The sequence below is a fragment of the Anolis sagrei genome, chromosome 3, assembly GCF_037176765.1.
Source record: "Anolis sagrei isolate rAnoSag1 chromosome 3, rAnoSag1.mat, whole genome shotgun sequence".
Taxonomy (NCBI): domain Eukaryota; kingdom Metazoa; phylum Chordata; class Lepidosauria; order Squamata; family Dactyloidae; genus Anolis; species Anolis sagrei.
This window is the reverse complement of record NC_090023.1, coordinates 204,710,342-204,728,967: the sequence shown is the minus strand read 5'-3', so window position 1 is coordinate 204,728,967 and position 18,626 is coordinate 204,710,342. Positions and strand designations below refer to the sequence as shown.

The 18,626-nt window shown below is 39.0% G+C and overlaps 1 protein-coding gene across 1 annotated transcript in view; it reads left to right on the top strand.

Annotated features, from left to right (window-relative positions):
* The first annotated feature begins 226 nt into the window (after positions 1-226).
* Positions 227-18,626, top strand: part of LOC132770980 (pancreatic lipase-related protein 2-like) — a 28,794-nt gene continuing 10,394 nt past the window's right edge. Inside the window, exons 1-8 of the mRNA XM_060768493.2 lie at positions 227-341; positions 6,072-6,120; positions 7,072-7,226; positions 11,185-11,310; positions 13,142-13,276; positions 16,444-16,552; positions 18,190-18,309; positions 18,386-18,508. Of these exons, the coding sequence (XP_060624476.2) occupies positions 6,072-6,120; positions 7,072-7,226; positions 11,185-11,310; positions 13,142-13,276; positions 16,444-16,552; positions 18,190-18,309; positions 18,386-18,508 (817 nt within the window). The 5' untranslated portion in view covers positions 227-341. The remainder of the gene's footprint in view (positions 342-6,071; positions 6,121-7,071; positions 7,227-11,184; positions 11,311-13,141; positions 13,277-16,443; positions 16,553-18,189; positions 18,310-18,385; positions 18,509-18,626) is intronic.

Genomic DNA, 18,626 nt, shown 5'->3' with positions numbered 1-18,626 from the left:
TCTAGTACTCAGCATTCATTGTTTAGAAGCAAATAATGATGTTGTCAGAGTTTTGTAACATTATATCATTTCTAAAGTGACAATAAGCAATTGGAAGGACCAGGGTCATTCCAGCACAAGCTTTAAGGTCGTAATCACCTGGCTAGCATTGAGAAATATACAGCCAGGGTGGAGTAACTGAAAGAGTAATAAAGAAGCACAAGCTTCTCTATAGTTAGAGAGGTGTTAGAGGTGTGGTGGAAGAGGCATTGTTGCCAGAGCATTGAGCTGCTGGAGATGGAAATACAGAGAAGCTGAAGGATTAATGAAGAAGACCAGAGAGAAGAGCTAATACTGTGAAGGTATGAACTGACTGGGGAGTGTAAAGTGTTGGAAAGAAGGGCTGAAGAGAGTCAGGAATATCTGTTAGACTTTTGTAAATACTACTGTATAAAGTTTTCTACAAAAGATACAAATTGTGTTTTGTATGCTCCTTAACCGGAGTGGGAGTGATTCTGCTGAAGAAGGGGGCTGGCTTGTTGCGGAACAACAAACGGCAACAATTTGCTGCGACAAACTGTAGGGTTACATAGGTTGGAAACATTTTGAAGGCACAAAACAACTGCCATACCATGATCCCAAAATTTCTAAGATTCCATAGGCTGAGGCGCTGAAAATTGTTCATCCATGGAGTACCTAAGTTTGCTGTGTCTGTATTCTTTTGATAACTTGGCCCAGATGATTGCAGTGTTCTAATAGGCATATAAAGAGAAATACAATCCTTCAAATCCCCTGAACAAATGCTGTGAAAGTCATTGTAGGTCAAAACATTCACTTTGAATTGGAAACAATCTGTCAACCAGTGAAGATGCTGCAACAGGGGAGTTGTGTGTTCCCTGTAGTCAGCCCCAGTTAATAACCTGGTTGCCACTGTTTGGATCAACTGAAACTTCTGAACACTTTTCAAAGGCAGACACACAAAGATCATATTACAGCAATCCAGTAACTGAAGCATGTACCTCCATAGCCAAATTTGACTTTTTCAGGAATGGGCTCAGTTGATGCACTATTCTGGTTTCAGAAAGTAAGAAAGTTGATCTGAACCCATAACAACAACAGCAATAACAACTTGTGACAGGGTACAATATGGTTAATATAGTGACATAAAACAGAACACTATTAAAATACATAGAACAAATATACACAGGTAAAATGAAGATTAATATTTACTAATAAAATGCAGTTTAAAATTCAGAAGTTAAAATTGACTGGATAAGTCTGCTAGAAGAGGTGGGTCTTCAGTTGCATCTTAAATTCTGACAGCTGATTTAGCTGTCGGATCTCTTCCGGCAGGTCATTCCACACTCAGGACAGTTGATGAGGGTATCCTACAATTCTTGAGCCTTGGATAGTCAAACTGTGCAACAAGACAGGTTATTGGGGCACAGTCTTCCTACTACAGTGAGATATATTGCTTTTTACGTAAATGATAACAACTATTACTAGGAGTATTTCTAACCACCTAAATAGACTGTTGAAACTCCAGTTCGTTTTGTCCCCCCTCCCTTTTTTGAAGATGCATAGTAGTCATCTAGGCCAGCTGTGCTTTCCTCTCTAGTTTTCCTTCCTATGTTTATCCTGTATTGGTGCTGCTTTTGTTCTCATTGGCCTTGTTCCAGCTGAAGAAATTGAAGAACAAAGACATTATAATCTGGAAGAATGTAGTAGCTCCTTTGTTTGTCCGTACTCCACAGTCATAAATATTTGTTGTATGGTGTTTGGAAATGAGGGGAGGGGGAAGCAAATAAGGTTAGAGCTTTCCCCAGCTCCACTTCCCTAACTGGGTGGAGGAATGGACCCTCACTGCCGATAATAATACTAATGATACAAAAATATAGTTTAAGTTGGGGCTGGTGAGTTCTATCACCTTTCAGATTTTTTTTCAAAGTTAGCTTATTGGTTCTTGGATTTGTGAAAATTCTTTTGTACACCTGTATGTGTACAAACATCACTACACTCATGTGTAGCTTACATTTTCATTTCATCCAGCTGTTTTAGTTTACTAGGGATAGTCCCCATTAATCTGTGGTCATCCTGTTTTTTCAGCTTCTTTTAAAACTGTCTGGTTTTCTCTCTCCTCTCCCATTTTCTATATTTATCCTTGGCTTACTTCAAGAAGTAAGATATAGATAAGTACTTCATTACAACAAGACAGTTGTCATCAAATTCATAGACAGATCATGTTAAAAAGACTTGTGATCTTACCTCTATAGAAGGCAGAATAGAGTTTCAGCCAGTGCCTTGAAAATGTTGTTCAGGTTACAAGAGAGCAAAGTGGAGAACCACTCTCTTTAATTTGTAAATATTTTCCTTATTTTTTGTCTTCTTTTCTAAATACAGTAGAGTCTCGCTTATCCAACCTTCACTCATCCAACAGTCTGTATTTTCCAACACAGTCTGTCGCCAGCTGTTTCAATGCATTGCGATGTTTTGGTGCTAAATTCATAAATACAGTAATTACTACATAACGTCACCATGTATTGAACTGCTTTTTTTGTCAATTTGTTGTAAAATGTGTTGTTTTGGTGCTTAATTTGTAAAAGCATAATGTAATTTGATGTTTAATAGGCGTTTAATTTTTGTAAAATCATAATGTAATACACATTTTATCCCTCATTATCCAACATTTTTGCTTATCCAACATGTTGCTAGCCCATTTAATTTGGATAAGCAAGACTCTACTGTATTCAAATGCAAGCCTCCATTGTCGAACAAAGTCTTCATTGTATCCTCCTTTAATGCCATTGGACAGCTTGGCCACTTGGATATATTCTAATAATTTTAAAGGCAGACTTTAAAATAGTAGCAAGGAGAAGTTATTAATATAAAAATAAGGGTAGATTTTAATGAGATATTAGTTTCACATTGAGTGGTGTCAGAAGTCATGGGTTGGGGGGGGGGGAGAGGAGGTGTGTGGTAGGCAGATGTATTTGTATTATGTGTATTTGATGTATTATTTTCTTTTACATTCTGTATATTACTTTTATACAATAAAAGATTTTTTTTAAAAAAATATTTTCCTTATAGAAATGGAGATGAGCACCACACCCCAGAGTCAGACATGACTAGACTTAATGTCAGGGACTACCTTTTTTTTAATGTATCTTTATACATAAACCAGTTTTCTTCTCGCTAGTTCTGTAGTTTCCCCCACTCACCCATTTGTCTTTACCTGTTTCTCACACACATACACACATCTGCTCTGTGTACTCAACTTACAGTTATTTTTTCTAAGCCCCGATGAGTATGACAAACAAAAACACTAAGACATGCATGACCTTCAGGACACCATATCTTAAATCATCCTGAGCTCATGTTTTATAATATGGAAATACTATGAGCAGCTTACCTCCATCTCTTTATATTGTAAGGCACCAAGAAAGTAGTGGATTTATTGAAGTTGAGTCTTGCAGAGTGTGTTGCTAACTCACATCCCAGCAATTCTTCATCCAACAGTCCCTTACCCAAAATTTCAGCACCTTCAAAATTCCAAAATATCAAATGCTCTAAACTCCAAAATTGTCCACATAAGTAGTTGAGATTGTGACACTTTTGCTTTCTGATGATTCAGAAACTTTTTTCACATACAAAAATATTGTGCACAATTACTTTCAGAATTTGTGTAAGATATATATGAAACATAAATATGAAACATAAAGTTTATATCACATGGGTCCAGGTTATTTGAAGGATCTTATCTACCTTTATGAACCTATCAAGAAACTACAATAGTTTAGAAAATGCTTTCTCTTTGTTCCACACCTTCTCAAGCTTAATTGTTACGAAGAAAGGAGAGGGTCTTTTCAGTGGCTGGTTCCAGATTCTGGAATTTTCTACTTCAGAGAAATCAGGATGGCCCTATCCCTGTTTGTCTTTCATAGGCAGGTGCAAATCTTTCTCTGCCATTGATTGGATTGGATTGAATTGAAGAGAAGAGGGTTACCTTAGGAAGTGAATAAATAAAATGATTTAAACTTGGATCCCATCTCCAAGACATCACATTATGTATGATTTTAGAAGTACAAATATTCCAAAATCTGAAAAAAAATTCTAGTAGACTTCTGTTCCAAAGTTTTTTGCATAAGAGATACACAACCTGTATTACTTTTTCAGCTGAAGGTAAATAAGCACAGATTTATATTGCTTCAGTTACAGCAGTGTCTTTTGTAAGGCAAGTGAGACAAAGAGCACTTCAAGACAACGCCAAAATCTGCACCAAAGCGGGTTTTAAAAACCTATTTTGGCGCGGATTCCCGTACTCATTTCCCTCCCAAAACTGGGACTTTCCCAGGAGGTAGCTACATGCCATCTGGATTAAAGTTGGGATGTCATGCAGCCATCTGAAGTCCTCCAATTTACCTCTATAAAGAAAGTAAAATGTACCTGGCCGCCATAAGTTTCCTTCTTGACCCCCCCCCCCCTTCCTGGCATGTCATTTCCTCATGCCCTCCTGGCATGAGGAGGCAACTTATGGTGGCTAGGTATGTTTTATTTATTTTTAGGGATAAATTGGGGGCTTGGGGTAGGGGTGGCTACCCTCTCGGTCTTTGTAGCTGTGTGGATTGGGCCCAAGAATCATGTGACATGGTCCCCGGGGCCAGTCCCAGTCCCCACAGGGTCCATACTTAGTGACACTCAGATTTTACCTTAAGATTCGGATCTTGCCAGGTATTTAATTAGTTAGGGACAAACCAGGAAAACGTTTTTACTAGAGGCCTCATTTTGATGCCTCTGGTAAAAACCCAAACAAGTCTCTGGATATGGGCCTGTCTGGATGGGCCCAAAGTCATAGACTTCTTTGCAGTCTGGTAGTGGCTTTCTCCATGCAACTTCCATCTCTGAAATAAATGTATACCCAAATCTTTTGCGCAGCAAAAATGTACCATTTAGTGCTTTCTCAGTGTGTATATTTAATTACAGTCTAAAATAAGGGAAGGGGAGATTCTACGTTGATAGTTATTATCAAAAATGTTTGTAATAAGGTTGTCAGTAGAAGAGATGATGGTGAATACATAGATCCTTATCTGTAGACAGTAAGAGGGGTGAATATAAGTTTTTTTGCTATGTGCTTTGGCACTATTTTGGTGTCCTGGCTTTGTTTTCCTGTAGATGGCTAGCCAGGAAGCAACTAGATTATTGGACTGCCTTAAGGGATGTTTTGCCCCAAAGAAGGCTGAGGAGGTAGTCAAGGGGCAACATATAACCTCAACCGATCCTGTATCAGATTGCTCCTGCCTTTTGCCCCATTCAAGTTCAACACAGTATAAATAGGTTCCAGGTCAAGTAAAGTGGCCCATATTTAACCCATTTCTCTGTGTGTGGTCACATTATTCCATGCTTGGTCATCAATTAGCCTTCCAGCTAAAGATAAATAAACAAAGACTCACATTGCTTCAGCCTTACCCTCCTCCTCAACCTATTCAAACCTGTTCATATCCCTTTCTTGGTAATGAGAGAAATGGGTCAAAGAGCCTTGTCCTAAATCCAACAGTGTGTGCATAAGTGCATGGAGGTGTGATATTGAATTGGTCAATTTTGCTGCTATTTTAAGAATGTGAAGGAACACTTTATGGATGGTAAGCAGATTGGCTTCCCTAGGTGAATCTCATATGCATAACATAGTTAAATGTGATTGGAATTAAGCTCCACCTTGGTCTTGTTTTAGAGCACTGCATATAGAGAACAGCTGTATGCATTTTTAATGAATGGGGCAGTTCTAGGCATGCAGATTTCAAGCAAATCTGCATGTGTTTTCTGTAATATATTTAGGAACACCCTGTGCCTTTTGCAATGTCTGTTGTGCATTGGTTTTTAAGTAATATATTAATCATCAATGTGTTAATTTGATTTCTTGGTGTTTTCCTAATGCTCTCCAGGAATCAAAATAGTGATTTATTCATCCCTATTTGCAGAAGATTTTGTCACAGATACAGACAATTGCAACAGAATAGAGGGATTAAAGATGCAACCTGCCCACATATTCTCAGCTGGATCCCAGGCTTGCTGATAACATGTGTTTCTTTTCCCTCTAGATGTTTGGTGTTTGGTTCACTGCATTCCTTCTACATGTAATAGTAAGAGGTGAGGAATATGGGCAATAATACACATCTTGAAAGCATTAACACAGTTGTTTTGTGAGTTATATTCTTCTGTTCCCACTGATTTAGTATTGCAGAACTTTATTCTCTTTCAAAACATGTTATATTTGCTTTCTTGTAACTGTGTTGCTCATTAATTTATTGTGTTATTCATTCATATTTCCATAATCTATCATCACAGACAAATGACCTATTAGCATATTGTGAATCAGACAACTCCATTCTGGAACATTGTTGTTTTCCAGAATCCTCATGAAGGCAGAGTTTTATAAACAATTTAGAATCAACTAAAGTAAAGAAGGGCAACTCCAGTGAAGGTATTTGTTTAAAAGAGGGTGGGCTCCCAACATTTTTCTTAGAAGTGGTAGGCACTTCAGTTATCATCTTGGTGCTACTAAATAACAATAACAACAACAACACTTTATTTATATTCCGCCCTTCTCACCGGAAGTAGACTCAGGGTGGATCACAGTACACATAAACGGCAAACATTCAATGCCGCTTTGTATAGACAATACACAGACAGACAGAACAGAAGGAGGTGGTGTGTTTTGACTCAGTGTTCAGCTGTTTTTGGTGCCATGGAAGGTTGGGCTCGAGCCTAGGGGGTGCTGTTGCTGTATCCTCTATGACGAAGAGCTGTCAGGACTTCCTCCTTCCTTTTGGTCACCCAGTATTTTCTGATCTTCTTTCTTTATGGCGTTGTAAAATTCCTCCCCCGCTTTCAGCGGTACCTAATTTCTCTAATTACAGCTAAAGCTGTTTTTGAATTGCTTAGGTAAACAATGAGCTAGGCTGACAGTCGGCAGCTCATGCTGACCTGGGGCTTCAAACTTCAACCTTTCGGTTGATAGATCATATAATTGCTGGTGATTTACCAGCTGTGCCAAACCTCCCAATTTAATGTATTAACTATTTCTCCCTCTTTCCACAGGTTCAGAGATTTGTTTTAACAGACTTGGGTGCTTTGAAAATGGACCTCCTTGGGGCGGAACTTTACAAAGGCCAATGTTGAACTTCCCAGAGCCTCCAGAAATTGTGAACACTGCTTTTCACTTGTATACTAGAGAAAATCCTATCTATTTCCAGGTAAGAGTGTGTTCTAATAATCCTACACCACACAAAAGGCAAGGTATAAATCCAATCAATAAATACAAAATCTAAAATAATTAATACAGGTTTAATAATATCCTAATTAGATATCCTGTGGAATAACTACACAAAGAGCCTTGCCCCTTTCCATAGGTATTTCCATTATCCTCAAGAAAGGGAAGGGAAGCTACTACTGAGGATTTCAACATGTTCCAAAATGCCAGAAGAGTACTATTCTGAATATTGTAGAAATATTCCATGCATGAAGGAGGCATGCATGGAGGAGGTAGCTTACTTTGAAACCCCTCCCCCTCACACACAAAATTTTCGAGTGAGCAAGCCTCATCTGTATATACTCATGAACAAGTTGAACTCATTTATAGGCAGAGGGCAGGATTTGGGGCCAAAATTATGATTTTTAAATGATCCATGGATGGGTCAAGGGGCATTCTATAGAAAGGAGAAAGCACCAATGCTAACTCAGTTGGCGTCCCTGACTGTTACTGCCATTTCCCCGCCCAGACATTCAAAAAAGGCCAGAACCTACACCATAGTAGAGAAAGTAGAGAAGTTGGTGTTTCTTTTAAGTTATCCCAGGATGGACTAGGAACTTCCGTTTCACCATTCTACTCACAGAAGGGGGTGGTTTCCCTTTTTTTGACCCATCAATAAGTTGACACAGGTTTTTTTGGAATAATTTTTAGTACAATTTCTAGACTTTTATATGAGTATCTAGGGACCTCTTCACACTTACCTCAAAGTTGCTTTGTTTCACTGGCAGGCACGCCCTCCCTCCCTCCATTTTCCATCGCAATGGAGGAATGGGACAATCTGTGTTGGCGCCCTGTCCCTATCAGATGGGGAAAAGTCACCCAACGTGCATTGCCATCTTGCCCTTTCCCCCATCAGATGAGGGAAAAGGCCCAAAAATGCAGGTAGCTCAATTGGAGCTATCCACAAAACCCTTACCTCTATATAGTTGCCGAAGAAGTGTCTTGCAACGCTTCCTCAAGACTTGGAGGGTCATGTGATGGTGCTCAACAATTTGCCCCAATGTGATGAAGTAGTAGGTTATTTGTAAATCCTGAAGTTTGCTAGTGGTCATGTACTAAAGCAATGATTTTATCTTCCCTCCCATTACAGTCTTCCAAACTGTATGAAAATCTGTCCTGCATAATTTCCCCAACTTTTAGATCAAGTTTTGAAAGTGTGGGGAAGACATCAGAAAGGACTTCATTGTTGCTGTCCTCTTCTGCTTCTTGTTCAATTCCCAGTCTAAAGCAGGAATGAAAATCACACATTCCTCCAGATATTGTTGGACTGTCATATACACCATTCCTTATCATTCATTCAACAGGCTAGAAAAATTGGGCTTTAAAATTCAACAACATCTGCAGTGCCATGTAGTGTAATTCAGGGGTGTTTAGCCCATTTTCATTGAGGGCCACATCAGCCTTTATGGTTACCTTCAAAGGGTAAGACTGTATAAATGTAACCATGTTACCCTGGAATTGAAAGCCTCTAGGGGACACATAAAATTATGTGGTGGACCAGATTCGGCCCAAAGGCTTTGTGTTTAACATGTGTGGTCTAATTAAACTGTTGCGTCAATTAAAATACTATTTTGTTTCTAGGTGTGCTGCTTAAACACTACATATTAAAATGTTAAATGATTGTGATAAAATTACACTGAGGCTTGTACACACTTAGTGTGGAATAAGCATAATTAAATTACTTCCTAAACCATTAGGATTACAATCTGACTAATTTCCAGTCCAGTTATTATTCTGTCAGTATAATCTGCCTCAAGATTGAGCGAATCAAATTCTTGATTAGTGACAACGTTGGAAAATAATTGTTAGAAAATAAGCTAGTCATTTCTATACAAAGAATCTCTTTTGGGCCACAGTTCTCAGAGTCCCACATCGCCATTTCTCCATACCCTATCCCAGAGCCAGTGTCATTGGCCCAATTGCTAGTCACATCTAGAAAAGGTCCAGTCTAAACAGTAGGAATTTGTTTAGTCAACACTTGCCCAAGTTCCATTGATTGACTGGTCTACTCTAGCTAGCACTAAGAATTAGATTGAGTCCAAAAAGGATTTACAAAGTTATTTTAATCCTCTCAACCCCATTACATTGGGAAGTAAATTGAAGGATTTGGATGATACTTTGGATAATTTTTGTCATTTTAATCTTTTTTTTTTCTCAATATTATCATCTTAGAAAGGGATTGATTTTGTTCTATTTTTTATTTCACATTCACATACTAACATGCATTCTCAAATATATATTTTTATCCAAATCACACATTTGTTGAGGAATACTAAGTTTTAGGTCACAGTCTTATTAAAGAAAGTATCAGCACAACAGTAGCTGCTGCTGAGTTCATTCTAGGTTTTATTCCAGATGATAAAGGAGCTCTACAAGGACCCCAACCTTTGCTACACCTTGGGCAGTGCCTTTCAAATCTTCAGTAAAAATCACAAGTGCATTCATTATAACTCAATATAAAATATCCAAGCTGCCACTGGCAGCAATGATATTGATTATCTAACAAATGTAGCTTTTCTGCAGAATACATGGAAGTTAGGGAAAGTGAAGCAAGTGGATAAAATAATCTCAAACACAAGTACACAATCCTGAGCCAAAAGAACTGTAAGGAACTAAACTTTACAACTAATTTATGAGATAGATAATAAAAAATAAGCACAAGCAGAAAGGACAATTAGAAATCTATTATTTTCCTTCAGGATTTTGATTTGTCATGTTGGAGTCACATTCATTTTTCAAGCCAACAGAACTGGTTTTATTCCCATCACCACCTCATAATCCATGACCTAAATTAGATTACAAGATAATGAATTGCATAACCATTCTGACTAAAACAATTCATTGTTTATTTGTTCACTTGCTTCCAATTCTTTGTAACCTCATGGACCAGCCCATGCCAGAGCTCCCTGTTGGCCATCACCACCCCCAGATCCTTCAGAGTCAAGCCATCACTTCAAGGATCCCATCCATCCATCTTGCCCTTGGTTTGCCCCTCCTTCTTTTTCCTTCCATTTCCCCCAGCTTTGTTGTCTTCTCCAAGCTTTCCTGTCTTCTCATGATGTGGCCAAAGTACTTCATCTTTGCTTCTAATATTCTTCCCTCCAATGAACAGTTGGGCTTTATTTCCTGGAGTATGGACTGGTTGGATTTTCTCATGGTCCAAGGCACTCAGAATTTTCCTCCAGCACCACAGTTCAAAAGCGTCTATCTTCCTTCGCTCAGCCTTCCTTATGGTCCAGCTCTCACATCCATAAGTTACCACAGGAAATACCACTGCTTTAACTGTGTGGATCTTTGTTGTCAGTGTGATGTCTCTACTCTTCACTATTTTATCGAGATTGGTCATTGCTCTCCTCAAAAGAAGTAAACATCTTCTGTTTTCCTAGCTGCAGTATGTGTCTGCAGTAATCTTCGTGTCTAGAAATACAAAGACTGTCACAGCCTCCATGTTTTCTCCCTCTATTTGCCAGTTATCAATCATTCTTGTTGCCATAATCTTGGTTTTTTGATGTTTAACTGCAACCCAACTTGTGCACTTTCTTCTTTCACCTTGGTTATAAGACTCCTCAGCTCCTCCTCCTCGCTTTCGGCCATCAAAGGACCTGGATTTTCAACATCAAAAATTAAGCCTACAACCATGAAGCCATACCACTCCTGAAACAAACAAACATGGTGGGAATATTCACATGCATAAGTCCAAGAATAGAAATTTCAAACACTCTGTGGCCACTTTATGCCCAATGGCTTTTCCACAAATTAATATTTTTCTCCTTTGGGAAAGAGACGACCATGCACCCAGTCAGGTGGGGGTCAATCCAGGTCCCTTGCATTATTATCTTATTTCCGAAGAAGTCGAAACACTAATAATAATTATTAGCATATGTCTTTCTCCCTTAATCTAGGTGATATCTGCAGTAAATCCATCAACGATTAAAGTCTCAAATTTCAGAACAAACCGGAAAACACGTTTCATTATACATGGCTATTTTGTTGGAGATGAATATGATCGGATAGTAAACATATGCAGGGTAAATATATAGCCAATTATTTTGTTATTTTTATTGTTGTTATATTTATGATTATCAGTGTTTGTATCCCAGCTTCCAATTGCACAGAATGAAATGTCACTTGTAATATTGCATAGTAGTATTAAGTTTCACCTAGTTGGATTCATAACAACAAAGGCGTCCTTCAAAGGTTGTCGTTGTGTGTCCAGCTGCCAAATTCATAGCTAGGTAGAAACTTCCATAGCAGGGAGAAGAGTTTCAAGGTAGTGAAGGAGGTAGAAAATTCTTTCATCCAAATAACCCCCCAAAAAAACATAATCTGGGTTTACACCTGCACAGGTCAGTAATAGGATACCAGCTGTTAACACCTGGCCTAACAGCAGTACATGTGAAAAATATCTTGGAGTCCTCATGGACAACAAGTTAAACATGAGCCAACAATGTCATGCAGTGGCAAAACAAAACAAAAACAAAAAAACACAATGCATTTTGGCCTGCATAAATAGGAGTCTAGTGTCTAGATCCAGGGAAGTAATGCAACCCATCTATTCTGCCTTGATCAGACCACATCTGGGTCCTGCAGTTGAAGCGAGATGTTGACAAGCTGGAATGTGTCCAGAAGAGGGCAACTAAAATGATCAAGGGTCTGGAGAACAAGCCCTATATGGAGGGGCATAAAGAGCTGGGCATGTTTAGCCTTCAGAAGAGAAGGCTGAGAGGAGATATGATGGCCATGTATAAATATGTGAGGGGAATTCATTGGGGGAGGGAGCAAGCTTGTTTTCTGCTGCCCTGGAGAATAGGATGCGGAGCAATGGCTTCAAACTACAGGCCAGGAGATTCCACCTGAACGTTAGGAAGTATTTCCTAACTGTGAGAGCTGTTCAGCAGTGGAATTGTCTGCATCAGAGTGTGGTGGAGGTTCCTTCTTTAGAGGCTTTTAAACAGAGGCTGGATGGCCATATGTCGGAGTGCTTTGGGTGTGATTTTCTTGCTTCTTGGCAGGGGTTTGGATTGGATGGCCCACAAGGTCTTATTTATTTTTGATTCTATAGTAATACTGTATTTCTTCCATTATAAGATGCAGTTTTTATGTAAGTTATTCTAAAAATGGGGTGTCTTAGAACAACAGATGTGTCTTATGTATTTTTGGTGGTGGTTGTGGCACTGAAATTGTTGTGCATTTTCCAATCAATAACTATAACTTCAGCTTAAATGGGGGGGGGGGGGAGTTAACACAGTTTGTAAACTCATAGAGTTCAGTCACACTATTGGCTCATGGGGTACTGTGAATCTAATTGATACTATGGGCCCTTTCACCAGAGAAACGTACTGAAACAAAATATTTAGAGTAACAGGAAGAAAATGGAAAGGAAAGTTTATTTCCCCTTTGAAGCTGCATTTATAGACTCCAAGTCAAGAACATGTTGAGTTACACAGCAGAATTGAAGCTCTCTATTTGAAACAACTGAGCATGCTGTAAGAGAATCAATGTTTCGTTTACCAGAATGATTGAGAGTTTATATGCTCTTATGAGTCAGCAAGGCTACTCCTATTTTTCCCCTTTACTTAACACCCTTCTGCATCTTTTATTTTACCACTTATTTCTTTAAATGTGCTTGTTTGTCTATTTGTTCTCCAAATGTCACTGTTACTCCGTTTGACCTCTATCTCTCTACTCATGAATTGTAAGACTGAAGGCCCGGCCTTATGTCATTATGCAAACAAAAAGTAATCGATTATGACAGTTCTGCAAGTAGGAGGTCCATTACAGTGTGTGATTATTATGGAAAACGGTAATGTTCTCCATATTTTTGTTCTTGTTGATATAATTATTTTGTTGCCCCTCTAGTTTTTTCTTCAAAAGGAAGATATAAACTGTATTGTTGTAAACTGGAAAGCGGCTGCTGCTGATTTGTATACACAATCAGTACAAAATGTCCGAATTGTTGGAGCTGAGATGGCTTATTTATTGGATTATCTTGAGGTAAGCATGTTCTCCTGCTCATCATACCAAATCACTTAAATAGAGAGGGTGGAATATTTTAAATGTCTTTCCTTTCAAGACTTCAGACTTAAAGATGTTTCAAGAATATTAAGGACCTCATCACATGGAAGTCCAGAAGCCAGGGGACAGCGGGGGACATAATGGGAAACCATGGGGCAGTCCAGCTTCATTCCCTTACCATAATTGGTCATGGGCTGTCCCCGGCTTCCTCCCGTGCTGTCTCTGGCTTCTTTTAATGAGGATACAGGTAGTAACCTGTATTCTCAGGGCTCCCTCTTAGCACGCTGTCAACAGCTACCGAAATACTGTTGGGACAGAGCCCAACGGAGCCCTGGCAGAAGTAGCCCTATGTCATGTGATGGGCTCCAGCAGACCCTGTCCCAGCAGCATGCCAGCAGCGCTCTAGGATAGGGAACACCCCCCCTCCCGGTCTGATGATGTTTTAAGAGTGTGATTAGAACATACAGTATGACTCCTGTATCCACGGGACTGATCTCTGCAGTTTCTTTCATCCAACAAAATATGTCCTTTCTGGACACTTTCTAGGTCCTCCTGTGCAACTCCAGGCTATTCCTGGGCCACTTCCTGCATTTCAAAAGGATTCATTATTACCTGCAATTTTGCATAAATAAATAAATAAATAAGCAAAGTCCAGGATCATATCCCCCACAGATATGGGAGCTATACTTTATTTGACATCATCACCAAACATGTTAAATGATATGGAATACAAAATGCAAGGTACAATTGTGGTAACAGTGAAATGCATGCTCTTTATTGGAAACTGAGGGTCTAAAGGTTGGGATGGCACATGGCCTAGTCTGCAATCTGTTACTGCAAGCAAAAAAAAAAAAAAGGAAACTAATGAGGAAATTATGGTGAAACCTATCCCTACAGACCTATTTCCCTATATATACTGCTCAGATAGTATACATCCTCATGAGATTTGTAGAGCTAGTGGAAGTAATGGTAGAAAGGTGATTTCTAAATTGTGTGCTGCTGAACCAGAGGCACCTCTAGGGCACAAAGAGTGCATAGTCAATCAATAAACTCAAGTCGTAGTCAGAATACTTCTTTCTCTGCCACTTTCTATGTCTCCCAAGCACAACTCCCATATTCCTAATTCCTTATTGTCATTTCCTGTGAAAGATGCGAAGTGGCACAGGGTGTGACAACTGACCGGCACCAGGAAGTGTGGACAAGCATTCTAATACTCAAGGACTCTGAAATTAATATGCCTAATTATGCCATACCTCAAGATTACAAATAAGAATCTGAAGGCCAGAAAAACAAGGAGCTTAAATGAAATGTAAATAATTTCAAGACACCAATCAATCCTGTGGTTTTTCAAAATAGATATGGAATCATTGGTAAAAGATGGCATGTTAAGAATTTGTGCCTAGGAGGACTTAGATCCTTACAAAGAGCAGATCATTCAAAAGGTTTCTATCAAATGTATGAAGTTTAAGATTTTTATGGTTATTTTGGGGTCACAGAAAGTTAAACCCGATATTGCAGTTCTCAAAGGCTCAATTTTCTTTGACCTCTTCCACACTAATCTATATCCCAGGATCTCATCCCAGATTACTTGCTTTAAACTGATGATCAAGGACTGGCAATCACAGACAACGAAATTGGATTATGATTTTAATTAAGAGATGCATTGGTTTGTATTGGTGGCCCAATACTGTGTACTGTATATGTGTTTTTATGCTTTTAATCTGAATATTGTTGTTTTTAAGTGTTGTAAACTGCAATGAGTCGCCGATTTAGGCTGAGATATTAGCGGTATACAAGTGTACCAAATAAATAAATAAATAAATAAATAAATAAATAAATAAATAATCCAGTTTAAAGCAAGTAATCTGGGATGAGATCCTGGGATATAGATTAGTGTGGAAGAGGCCAAAGAAAATTGAGCCTTTGAGAACTGCAATATCGGGTTTAACTTTCTGCCAGATAATCTGGGATAAACAGATAATCTGGGATACATGTATTGTCAAAGGCTTTCATGACCGGAATCATTGTGCTGTTGTAGGTTTTTTGGTCTGTATGGCCATGTTCTAGAAACATTCTCTCCTCAGGGGTTGTGGATGCTTTCCACAGATGCAGGTGAAACATCAGGAGAGAATGCTTCTAGAACATGGCCACACAGACAAAAAAACCCACATCAGCCCAATCTGGGATCAGATCCTGGGATATAAGGGAAGTGTGGAAGGGGCCTTCGTCTCATCATTTTATGATTCAGAAATTCAGTCAGAATGAACCAAGTCATTGAGTATTTTCCATATTATATAATTCTATTTTTCTTAAGATAAATTCATTACAATTCCACAGAGTATATAGAATTTATAGGTTCAAGTAAGATGGTATATATTGGGACTCAGCATGGTGTAGTGGTTGAGACCAGGAATTAGTTATCTGCTCAGTCATAGAAGCCACTGTGCTACCTTGGGTAAGTCACATACTCAACCACAGAAAATCCTATGATAGGGTTATATTACGGTTGCCATAAGTTGGAAACAACTTGAGTAACAACAAAGAATATGGAGAATACATAGGTGGAAACAACTAAAGTGACTCCTGCTATTACGCTTAACTAAGGCTGACCTTATCTTTAGGCAGACTGAGGCCCCTTCTACACTGTCCTTATATCCCAGGTTCTGATCCCAGGTTATCTGTTTTGAACTGGGTTATATGAGTTTCTAGTGCCATATATCCCAATCTGGGATAATTAAGCAGATAATCTGGGATCAGATCCTGAGATAGAAGAAGGGGCCTGAGAAGGCAACTTGTAGTAGCAGGTATTTAGGGAGTGCAAGCTGTTCATTGTATTCTAGTTTTTCTTTTCTATTGAATGAATGTATCTCACACACTTTGTACAAAGTTCCCTAAATAAGCTTGCCAGTTTAGGTGTTGGCAAGGACACAATCCTGTTAACAGTGCTGAAGTTATATTTAACTAGTAATCCAGTCAGTTTTTGTACAAAGCATGCAACCAATTCAGAAACAGGTGTCATCTTGTACCTTGCCTCAGGCAGCTAAATATTTTAGACGGGACCTGCTCTCCTCTTGTCTTTATAGTGAAATTTTCCTTCCTAAATATCTAACATATGTTATCCATATCCTTTCATTTACATTTTGTAGGAAAACTGTGGATATTCTCTTTCTGATGTCCATATTATTGGACATAGTCTTGGAGCCCATGCTGGAGGGGAAGCTGGGAGAAGAAAACCAGGCCTAAGCAGAATAACAGGTGATATTGCAATAGACTTGAAAAGACAATAGCTTAAAAGCTTAAACGTGTGTTATCCAATCTTATCCTGTAGGCTAATAAGAAACATTTTGGGTGGATAAAGGCTAACAAGAGATAGAACACCTTGGAGATAGAACGCATCTGCATAGACCAGAAACACAATATTTATCTGGAGTGGGATACTCCGAATCAACATTACCAGCTGGCTTGGGAGCTGGTAGGTGTCCACAATGCATGCCCCCAAGATGACTTGGTGGCTGAATGGTGTCCATATGACCCAGCAGCACCAGAATCTATTCAGCACTACTGGATCACCACCCTTACCTTCCTTGCATTGGTCACCACTTGGCACCTACAATGGTGCCATCCAGAGTGACGAAGTGAGATGGGGAAGATGGGAAAAGGAGGAATTGATCCCCCAACCCCCTTTTGCTAATTAATTCAAATCAGCTCTGTGCTTCATGCAGCTGCCTGGAGCTGATTTGTCCACACTTCAGGATAAAGATTTTTTTTTATTTACTTCTCACCTTGAAGGGGGCTCAGAGCAGCTTACAAAGTATGGCAAAAATTCAATGCCACATCATACACAGAACAATAAACATATCACATCAAATTATAAAACATTTAAAATATATGAACAGTTAAAACATATAAATACAATAAAAGCGATTAAAAACATACAAAGTGCCGAGTCATGATTTCCATACTTCTTGGTTTTCCCATAGTCATTATTCAAACTGCTAGATTGAGGTCGAATTCTGTATTACCCTACTCCCCAAACACCCATGTACAAAGCCAGGTCTTTAACATTTTCCTGAACACCAGGCGGGAGGGCCAGTCTGATGTCACTGAGGAGGGGCTACACAACTGAAGTGCCACCACTAAGAAGGCACTGTCTCTCATCCCCACCAGTTGTACTTGCAAAGGGGGTGGGATTGAGAGCAGGGCCTCCCTGGCAGATCTTAAAGCTCTAGTTGGCTCATAAAGGGTGATATGTTTGGACAGATAGATTGAGATTTTCTACTCAAAAGAAAGCCTGTCCCAATAGTATTACATGTGAACTCACCTGGTGGCTATGCTGTGGTCATTCTTGTACCAGGTGAATGTCTTCTTATTTTCTTACACATTTGAAGAGCTTCTGAGGTCCTTTCTACACAGCTGTATAAAATCCACATTGAGCTGGATTATATGCCAACATGGACTCAGATAATCCAGTTCAAAGCAGATATTGTGTATTATTTGCCTTGCTATTCTGGGTTATATGGCTGTGTGCCCGTCGTTTACAGTAGTTACGTTCCTTCTACAGATACAATTTCCTTGTTGCTGGCTTTATTTATTTAGCTAATTTGGACAGGAGTAGGAATAGATGTTGGTGTGTTTTTGAAATATGTTGTCAGTTGCGCAGTTGTCTATGTTGGGTGTGAACTGTACGAATGCTGGAATAATTAACCTACAACTAGACAAACAAACAAATCCATCACTTGTCTGATTAAAGACTTCCAAGGAATGTCCATTCTGTCCTTGTTCCCATATTATTCTAATGCGTCCATGAATAAGGCTCTTTGCATTTGACGTAACACTGGCATGGTGAATATGTCATTATAAATGTTCAAAATAACTGTCTTGGTTTTATTTAGGTCTGGATCCAGCTGGGCCTTTATTCCATCAAACACCTCCTGAAGTCAGATTAGATCCATCAGATGCCAAATTTGTTGACGTTATTCACACCAATATAGGCCACCTCTTCTTCGAATTTGGTGAGTGTTCTACAAAAGCAGTCTTGACCTGATCGAAGACATCTGTATAGTTACCATCAATTGATCTTTATTTCAGCCAGTGGAATAATTCAGCCCTGTGGCCATCTCGATTTTTATCCAAATGGGGGTGGAATAATGCCTGGATGCAAAAAAGACCTCTTCGTATCCAAACAGGGAGATATTGATGGAGCTATGAGAGGTAAAAATAATAAGACGTATTTCTTTAACATCTTCAACATACCAACTATAGCAAAACAAGAATGTATAGATTTGGACTAGAATTCTTATTGATATACTGAATCCACCCTATTATATTT